Raw genomic sequence first — 9,865 nt, forward strand, 5'->3', positions numbered from 1 at the left:
CCCATGCCCTCATTCCCTCCACGATGCTAGTGATGCCTGCTGGCTCCCCTTGGCCAGCCTGCCTACTGGTTTGGGTGCTGTTTAGCCCCAGGGCCAGACTGTGGAGGGAAATGAGAAAAGCCTACTTCCAGATCTCTGCCTCTCAGACACTGTGACTTGGTTCTTATCTGAGACCCTTCATTGCCATATATCAGTGATTTCCAACCTGTGGTTTTCAGAAACACTGTTCTGATCAAAGATATCCCTTCACAGAGATGCTGTGAATCTCTATTAGCCCAGCCAGAACCCTGAAAAGATGTGGAAGAAGGAAGCCTGCTTCATGTAAGGTCATCCACGGTTTTCCTAACACATTTGTGCATGGAGCTGTTTCACAGCACACTGCAGGCTGGTATTCAGCACCAGTTATTATTGGCTGTCAAAATAGTAAAATACTTTTGAACAGTCAGGTAAATTGGCCTCAAGCCCCTGTCCCCAGGTTCCTCCAACCACCCCAGGCCCTCCCCCTCAAATCTGCTCCCAATCCAGTATCGACTTGTACTGTCCAATATGGTAGCCACTGGCCACATATGGCTTTTAAAATTTTAATAAATAAAATTCCAGGGACTTCCCTGGTGGTCCAGTGGTTAGGACTCCACACTCCCACTGCAGGGGCGCACAGGTTCCATTCCTGATCAGGAGACTTAAGATCCCACATGCCTCGTGGCGCAGACAAAAAAAAAAAAAAAAAAATTAAAAACTCCAGTTCCTCCATTCCACTAGCCACATTTCAAGTGTTCGGTTAGCACATGTAAGTATGCCGCTGCCTACTGCAGTGAACACTGCAGAGAGAGAACATTCCTGTCACTGCAGCAAATGGACAGCAAGTACTGCTTGGCGGCACAGCAGGCCACGGGAACCTTTTGGGGGCTGGTGTCTGTTCTGATTGCCAGTGACCATGCTGTGCCAACTGTTAACTTTTTGGAGTAGCACCCGAGTACACCTGCGTTTGAATTTAGCAGGACATTCGAGTCTACGGCACATTCCTCAGAAGAACTCAAAACCTAACATTCCCCAGGCCCCAGGAGCCCAAGTTCAACTCATAGCTCTGGCTATAAAGCCATGGGCAAGTGACTATATTTACATGAGCATATGCCTGTGCCATGGCTGTCCCTTCTCCTGCCACCTTCTCCATGAACATAATTGAAAGGATTTCACAATAGGTGCACATCACCGCTCACCCCAAAGGCAAGCTCAGGCAGGATGCCAACAATGAGTCCATCAGAATGTGTCTACAAAAAGTAAAATTATCTATAATTTATGTCTAAGTAAAAGGCCACGCCACTTATAAACAATTAACATTTTATAAAAAGACAAATGTACATATTTACACACATGTACATGTGTGGTCACACATGACTTAGTGGTCAGATGACATTTCCAATTTTAAAAGTCACACTCACACTTGCCTCCCTGGGCCTGCTGGGGGCTGCTGGGGACTGCCTGACGGGGCAGGTGGGTGCAGAGCAAGGCACAGTATAAATAAACACAAAGGCCAAGAGCTTGGGGGAAGCGTTAGTGTACACCTCTGATCAGAAATGTGGCAAGGTCCACAAGAAAAAGTGCCAGGTTTTTTCACAAGCCCCTCAGCCTAAGCAGGGAGCAGGGCAGAGCTCCTCTGAGGCAGAGGGGGCACTGTCCCCACAGGACCCCATTCTTCCTTCACATTTCACTGGCTTTGGAACAATCCCCAGGGCTCAGCTAGGAAGGGAGGTGGTTCTTTGGGAACAGGATTCACTTAGTGCAATTGTCTCTTAGTGCAGAGCCAGCCCTGGAGTTGATGCTGTGCTTTCTGAGGTCACTGGTCCGTACCCTTGGGCCAGCTCAGTGACAGCAAGACCCTCTCCAGGCAGCTGGGCTCAGAGGGAAAAGCTGGTGGCTGACTCCTGTCTGAGACCTCCACCTGACACACCAGTCTCAGAACGCCATCTTCCCAGGAGGCAGGGCCACCTTTACCCCACGAGATAAGCCCAGACCCTGGCCTGCCGGACCCCCAGAGGCCACTGTCCCAAGGAGGAAAGCCCCATCCCTGGTCAGCAGTGGGGTTACACTTTATCGTATCAAGGGGCCACAGGATTCCTGCTTCTCTGCACCACAGCCGCCATGATGCCAGGTCATGCTTGCCTAGAGAAGTAAAAGGGGGCCAGGGGCCCACCTATGGTGCACAAGGAATGGCCTGGATGGAGGGCAGCCTGACTGGGGGCAGCAGGCTGTCCAGCCAGCTGGTGTCCATGTTCTTCAGATCTGAAGATATCAGCCCAATATACCCTAGAAAATGTGAAGAAGGTTGTGTGAGGATTGGGGGTGGGGAGGCAGGTGTGTTCTCCCCCCACCCTCCAGCCCTATCCGTGAAGGCCACAGACACAGCAGCCTCTGCTGTCCGCCCCATGGCAGCCTCAATCTTAGGCAAACCTGAGGGCCTGGAAGGAGCAGCCAATTTGCAAGCTGTCTGTACCCAGATGAATTTCACAAGGATGCTTTACCCCTGCTGCTCTCTGGCCCTGCCCCTAAGCCTTCCCCACCGCTACTTGGTTTTCCCTTCTTTGAAAAACCATATGGATCCAGGGTCTTCTTACCCCCAGGGCTGTCAACTTCTGGCTCCTCCTTGCAGCTGAAGTCTCCATAGACAGAGGTGGGCTGGGCCCCAGGTTCATTGAGCAGGTACCCCTTCCCATCCACGCTTGTCTGCTGCCACCCTGACTGCTCCAAGAGCTGAGGACAGATAAATAAGAAGCCATCGACTCACTTCCAGTACAGACTCACCCTCTGGTCCTGCCTTCAATGAGCCAACGCTTCCCAGCCAGGATCACATCCTTGGCCCTTTTCACATTCTCAAATGGATATAGACGTGGAGTGCAGTTAGGATAGGGGCCTGGGAGGTGAGGGTCTGCCCTGGGCTGACACTCCCACATCTACCTTCTGGCATAGAATCTCCAAGACTTCCCTCTCAACTGGGTAAGGACATACCAACTGGGAGGGTGGCTTAAAGCAATGGTTCACATATTAAGTCAAGAAAAGATGCCTAGAAATTTCAGGTAGAGATAAGGAACTATGCCCATGTCTCCATTTTCTGTGCTGATGGAACAGAGCCTGGGTACAGCTACTTCAAAAACTTTTTTACATTTATTTTAAAAACTGAAGCAGAAAAAAACCTGGAGAATAATTTGCTTAAAAAGAGAAAAGCCATCATATTACAGATCCCAAAGGCTGACTACTGAAACCTGATGTGCATTTCCCAAACTAACAGGACTGGGGCATGTTAGGGCGGAGGACACGGGCCAGGGACCCGGCACTGATGGTGGCTGACTCAGAGCTATCTGAGGCCCTAGGACAGCATGTCAGAAACCCAGCCTCCCTCCTGCCCCCACTTCCACAGTGTCTTTCCCACCAGCCAAAGAGGTCAGTGGTCCCCAGCCACATGGATGTGACACTTGTAGGACCGTGCAAGCAGACAGGTCACAGCAGCAACTGCCTACCCTCCAACTTGGAAGCTCTCATTGGTTCTCTCCCCTCACTGAGAAGTAGCCACCTCAAAAGCGCACTGAAGAAGGAAGGAAGGGGCTTTACCTTCATGATGTCCTCAGTTAATTTCCCTTCCTCGTCCTCATCTGTTGCAGCTGTGGATGGGGAACAGCAGAGAGGTTGGCTGAGGTCAGTCAGCCAGGCTCACCCTGCAGTGCCAGCCCCACCAAGTCCCCCTACCCCTTCACACATGTGCACACACACGCTGGCCTCCCAGTGGATATCTGCCTTCCATGAAGATTCCAGAACAGAACACTGTCCTTGTGACTCAGCCTCTTGAACCCTGAAGCCACACCTCTTCCCACCTCTTCCCTCTTCTCTCCAGCCCACCAGTCAGCTCAGTGCCGGGTGGAGTTCTGACCATCTTTTCTCCCTCAGGAAACCCCTCCTTGGATCCCAACAGTCAGGCAGGCAGGCCAGGCCCCGGAGGCACGAACCTTCAGAGGTGGAGGGCATGGGCGACACCTGAAAGTTGTACAGGTCACTCGTGCTGTCTGGCACAATTTCCACTGGAATGTGCCAGTCGGGGAGGGTGCTACTGACGGCACACGGTGACAGTGCTTCAGGACAACAGAAACTGAGGGTCAGAGCTGTGTGCTTTCTTAGTTTGCCAGGACACCCAGCATCCCCCCCAACTCGCAGCCTGCTCCAACAGGTCACCATCTACAAGCACGGTGCCCCCTAGACCCAAGAGAAAGAGCCATCCCACCAACCTATGTGGTCCCCTGCCAGACCCGGCCCACCTTACCTGGAGTAAGGGCCCGTTCAACGTCCAAGTCCTGCCCCATGTAGCCCTGAGTTGTGTAGCTGCTGTGGTCATCAGGCAGGGTGGAGCTGCTCAGTCCATCAGAGAAGGTATCGGGGCTGGATTCCCCACATGACTGTAGAAGGAGAAAGAAGCTTAAGCCCAGGCTTGCTGAAGCACTCCTTCTACTGCCCACCCTGACTCTCAGGTGACCAAAGGCTAGCTGCTTAGGATCATACTCACCTTTTTCTTGGCCTTGCTCTTAGCATCTCGGCTGGACTTGGACTTTCTCTCTGTGGGACAGATAGGCTGTCAACCTTGGTACAGGCAGGCATGCCAGCCCCAGCTGACTGACTTCCTCCTTCCCTCTCTCCCTGAGGGCTTTCCCAGGACCCAGAGCCCTTGGATACCTTTCCTCTGGTTCTTGGTGAGGGGTGGGAGCATCCGGTACACCCGCACAGCTGAACTGCCCTTGTTCCTGCTCTGGTCCTTCACCTCCTCGATATCTGGCAGGGAGTTCATGGCACAGCGAAAGTTGGCCTTCCATGTCTTGGGATCCGGCTCCTTTTCCCCTGCTTTGTATCGGCCTAGTGGGCAGGAAAGTGAAGAGTATCATCAGGACTATAGCTGGGGATCCTCAGCTATGCCCTGGCTTGGGAGGAGAAAGACAAGAGTACCCCTGAGCTCTCATGCTGCCAGAGATCCACAATGGTCAAACCAGCAGGTATTCCTGGGTGACACTTGTGCAGGCCCTGGGCTTCTCAGATGCCCAGACTTGGCTCAAATACATCCAGCAAGCCTCAGCAAAGGGCCTAGCCAGAAGCACTAGAGAGCCCAAGCCCCAAAGTGCTATCTTTGTCACAGATCATGCCCCGTCTCCCTTTGGCTGTCAGCAGCCAGACGGCAGGGACTGGGGCTTATTTGATAGTTCCAAACATGGGAATGGACACAGAGTAGGCATCAAAGAATATTTACTGATAGGTGGGCTGACTGGTCCGAGATGGGCCAAGAGCCCCATTCCTGAAGGATAAAAAGAGGCTGCCAACCAGAGGGGCCTTGGACCCAGGACTATTGGTCAACATCAAGAAAAAGGAAGGCCTGGATCTCTTTCAGTGTCCGTGCTCACAACTGCTTTTGCCAGGGAGAACTTTAATCTAGCCACAAGCTCCATGAAGAAGCCACACTTTCTAAGATTTTGGCTTCATAAATTCCTTTGTGAACGTGCTGAAATGATGAACCCTCTCCCCAAAAACACAGGTCTGCTCCCTGCCCACCCCCGAATTCTGTACAACATCTCAGGGAGCTCAGAGACCCCAGTGAAGAGCCTCTGTGTTAAGAGAAGTGCCTCCCCTTATCTCCTTCCTGCCCCTCTTAAAGCTGGAGTCCAGGGCACACACCTGTGTGAATGGCCCAGCTCCGAAACAGACAGGCATCCTTGTTGATGTCCCAGCCATGCTTGGCAGCGTGCTTCCATGGGATCTGGAAGATCATCTCCTCCTATAGAGCACACAAGCACACATACATGTAAGACCGTGTCAGCTTAGAGACCACAGGCTTTTGGCCTGAATCTGCCCAGCCCCCCAGATCTGGGAAAAGGCTGACTTCCCCTTTTCACCCTGACATCTGGCTTGGGTTGACCCATCCTGAGAATGGCTTAAACAGGCTACTCCATCACGAGATCTTTCAGAAGGGGCTCTGGGTTCTGATGAGCTAGGGCATCATCAGTTCAGCAAAGACCTACTTCTGCCTATTACAGATGTGCTAGGACCCATACAGAGTACCCTGGGATGCTTCTCTCAGACTTGTCAGCACCAACATGGAAGTGAGAAGTCAGTTCATTAGATGGGGCTACTCAGGACAACTGCGACCACTGGCTCCTACACAGGGGGTCCTGGCCATATACCTGTGGGAGCCCAGGGCCAGACCTGGATGATGACTACCTGTGTGACCCTGGCATTGTCACTATACCTCTTTGTCCCTCACTGTTTTCTCTTCCGTGAAATGAAAAAAACACAGTAACAAATATAAAAGCTAAGGTCTCACTGTTATCATTACTGGTGGTTAACAGTATGGATTTTTGAGTCAGACTGCTCAGGTTCACATCTTGACTTTATCCCTTTTTGTGTGATCTCATCATCTACTTCTCAGTGCCTCAGTTTCCTTATCTGAAAATGGAGATATTAATAGAATCTACCTCACAGGGCTATGCTGAGGATTAAATGACACAATGTAAGTAACATAACATGGTGCCATGCTTGCTCATAGTAAGTGTACAGTAAGCATTAGTTGTTATTATAAATACTATTATTACTGCTAAGTCTGCAGGGTCTATGTTGTCCTTTGTGCACCACCAGCAAGAGGCCTCTTGGGTCTGGACAACTGGTGCAAGGTTAATTCTTGGGTCACCTGCTGAGCCAGTCACCTTCCTACCAGCAGTGCCCACTTTTCTGTCTCCTATCTGCCTAACTGGAGCCCTCTAGAATGTTGTGTGCGCTTGTAGAGGTCTCCCTCAGGAGAGACCAGAACTTTGGCCCTGCGGATGCTGGGAGAATCTTGCTGCTGGAAAACTGTCAGTGCCTTCAGGTGGATGCCCAGGGAGGCAGGCAGAAGTCAGCCAGTGGGGCCCTGGCTGGGTATTGTACACTCCCTGCAGGATCCACTAGGAAATACATCTGCCTGCTCCCTATCACTTCCCTTTTTGAGCTGCATCTGAAGCTTTGGTCCCCTAAAGAACATGGGTTAAAATAGTGGCAGAAAAACCCAAAGAGTAACACTCACTTTATTAATCCAGATCAGCCCTGGGATTTGGTTGGAATTAATCTGCATCTCTAGCCAGGGTCTCATGCGCATCCGAGTGATGGGCATGTTGGCTGTAAAGAGAAGACAGAAGGCTCCTGTTTGGAGTCTGTTGAGCAGCCCCTAGGCACTACCCTGCCCCACCCCAGGTCATTCAATTACCCTCCCCTGCCGTCGTCCAGATACCAAGTACTACAATCATGGGGAAGGGGGCTTTCTCTGGAATAAAACCGCCCTCCAAATCTTTTCAGCATCTTGAGCAAAATGCTTCTTCCCTCACCCCCTCCTAGACAGTCTTGGGAGGAGACAGGCATGCATGTGTGTTTCAAGATTTATGTTCAGGAAAAGAGACAAAACACAGAGATATCTAAATACCGGAATTTTCTCCCAAAATTCAAATCCTTTGGGAAGCAAGGGGCTTCTTTTGCTTGATGCCAAGAAATTTTCCTGCTTGAGTTGTTGCCACTAGATGTGCACCTTCCCTAATGGACAAGCACTCACCCTACATCCTGGACACCCCCCCCCCAAATCTATTCTACGCCTCCCTTACAGTCACAGTGTAGAGGCCCGGACGCCAACCCTTCCGGCCTGGTTCCCCTCCTCGGGCGAAGTGGCCCAAGGAACACCTGTGGCGCCTCTTCCCGCGGTCCCAGGAGGTCCTCCAACCATCCAGGGCAGCAAGCCCCAGGCCCCGCCACCTGCATAGACAGCCTGAAACCTGGGGCCTGGGCGCGAGCTGGGACCGCCGAAAGCCGGCGCCGGGAGCAAAGGGCGCCCACGCGCCGACATACACTCGAGTCCCCCGCACGGCTCGTGGATGCGCGCAACCAACACACAGGGCCACCCAGAGGCCGCCAGCGGCTTCGCGCACACAGAGCTGCGGCAGCGGCCGGGGTCGGGCAACCTCGGCCGGGTGGGCGGTCCACGCCGCGGCCCGCCCTCCCCGCGCAGCTGCTTGCCGCTCCTTCAGCGCCTTCCCGAGTCCGCGCGGGGGCCCAGGCCACGCCGCGAGCCCACCACTCTCCCGGCTGGGGTTTTCGTCCCCCACTTCCTGATGCCCCGCACGCTTTTGTTCGACGCCACCGGTGCCCCTTGCGTCGAAGGCGGGCTCACCTCGGCTTCAAGCGCTTTTCAGCGGCGGCGCCCGAAGGTCCCGGCGCGGCGAGGGCTGCTAAGCGGGCGCGGGGAGCGCGATTCTTGGTGGGAGCGGGGAGAAGGCAGAGGATGCCTGGGTCGCGGAGCCGCTGGGCACGGCTGGCCTCGGCTTGGCTCGGCTCCCGCTGGCCTCTGCTCCGCCCGGCTCGGGCGCACGTCCTGCCTCGACGAAGGAGTGGCGCGCTCTGCCGGGGTAGCGGCGCCGGCGAGAAATCTAAACACTTAGCGGGATTCCCCCAGCCCAGGCCGGGCCCCGCCTCCTAAAGAGCCGCGAGAGCGCCCATTGGCCAGCGCCGCCTCATCATTTCGGGGAAATCAGGCTGTTGTAGAGCTAGCGGCGAAGGGGAAGTACAGGGCGGCTGCCCCTCCCCACCCCCTCCGGCCTGGCGCCGCCGCCCCGGGGCGAACGCGGGCCCGCCCCGCCGGCTCCCACTCCACCCCCATACCAGCTCGCCCAGGAGAAAGCTGTCCTGGAAAGTCAAACGACCCTGGCCCATAGTTACTCACCTCACTCCGCACTCCCCCATCGTGCTAGCTCCTCTGTCCATCTACTTGCGCTCCTTTCCTGGGGATGGGGACACCTATCTCCCCAGCCCCGGTGAGAGAGTCACCCGGGCACCTGCGCTTTCTGCAGAGTGGACGCCAGGACTGAATCCCCGGAAAACCAACCTGCTTCCTCAAGCCCGTTAGTGGGGTGTCAAGAAGGGAGGGTTGGGCTTCCCTGGTGGCGCAGTGGTTGAGAGTCCGCCTGCCGATGCAGGGGACACGGGTTCGTGCCCCGGTCCGGGAAGATCCCACATGCTGCGGAGCGGCTGGGCCAGTGAGCCATGGCCGCTGAGCCTGCGCGTCCCGAGCCTCTGCTCCGCAACGGGAGAGGCCACAAAAAAAAAAAAAAAAAAAAGAAGGGAGGGTTTTGGCTCTCAAACTGCCCCCTTTTTGAGGGATGACCCACCTCCAGGTCATTCACCTTCCCTGGATAAGTAAAGGAAAGCCTTCCCTGCTTGGGGCTGCCCGGACAAGAGGAAATCCCAGCTTGGCCGCTGCTAGCGCAGCCTGCCAATGGACTAGGGACCTATTTCCTCAACTACAAAATAACGATAGCCCTACCTTGCTGGTTTACAGTGACAGAGAGATGATGTCTGTAAAGCATCATGCCATACTTGGGCAGCAGATGATGCGTGGTTTGCGAGGTCCCTGCCCAAAGTCTAATAGTGACCAGGGAGAGGTCTCTTCTGCTTCTACACCCTTGGGACTGCCCCACAAAGGGAGAAGGGTTTCAGAGAAGCCAGGACTGCTGAATTGAGGTGGGTGTGGGCTAACCTTGGCTCCTCCTAGCACTCCTGCCTTAGGCCACCTCCACAGTCTCATGTGGCCCTTGCATGGGAGCCCCTCGGTGGCAGCATTAGTGTCATCTCTGGGCCCTCAGAGCTTGGCCCAGAGACATTCTGGGCAACATGGGGGAATTGCTTAGGTCTGACCAAGGTCTTGGGTCTAGCCAAAGGATTGGGGAGCCCAGGTCCCAGGCCCCTTGGGAATGGAAGCTATTTAACTCTTGGGCTTACAACTAGACCTTGACCTACTTGTACTCCTAGACGCTGGGTTGAGTGTTCA

General features: G+C 54.2%; 1 protein-coding gene across 1 annotated transcript; it reads right to left on the reverse strand.

The window, feature by feature from the left end:
- Positions 1-1,321: 1,321 nt before the first annotated feature.
- Positions 1,322-8,466, reverse strand: IRF1 (interferon regulatory factor 1). The gene is made up of 10 exons (XM_007461332.1): positions 8,213-8,466; positions 7,082-7,173; positions 5,701-5,800; positions 4,714-4,890; positions 4,547-4,596; positions 4,307-4,439; positions 3,996-4,118; positions 3,604-3,653; positions 2,613-2,748; positions 1,322-2,304 (listed from the first exon to the last, which is right to left on the reverse strand). Exons 2-10 carry the CDS (start codon positions 7,166-7,168, stop codon positions 2,192-2,194), a joined length of 969 nt encoding a protein of 322 aa, XP_007461394.1. The 5' UTR covers positions 7,169-7,173; positions 8,213-8,466; the 3' UTR covers positions 1,322-2,191.
- Positions 8,467-9,865: the final 1,399 nt, after the last annotated feature.

The sequence above is a fragment of the Lipotes vexillifer genome, unplaced genomic scaffold (assembly GCF_000442215.2).
Source record: "Lipotes vexillifer unplaced genomic scaffold, Lipotes_vexillifer_v1.1 scaffold217, whole genome shotgun sequence".
Classification (NCBI taxonomy): Eukaryota; Metazoa; Chordata; class Mammalia; order Artiodactyla; family Lipotidae; genus Lipotes; species Lipotes vexillifer.

Coding starts and splice junctions, on each gene's coding strand:
- IRF1 (XM_007461332.1), bottom strand. CDS start 7,168: ATGCCCATCACTCGGATGCGCATGAGACCCTGGCTAGAGATGCAGATT. Junction 4,440..4,546: donor AGAGCAAGGCCAAGAAAAAG/GTGAGTATGATC, acceptor CTCCTTCTACAG/TCATGTGGGGAATCCAGCCC. Junction 2,305..2,612: donor AGAAGTTGACAGCCCTGGGG/GTAAGAAGACCC, acceptor CACATTTTCTAG/GGTATATTGGGCTGATATCT.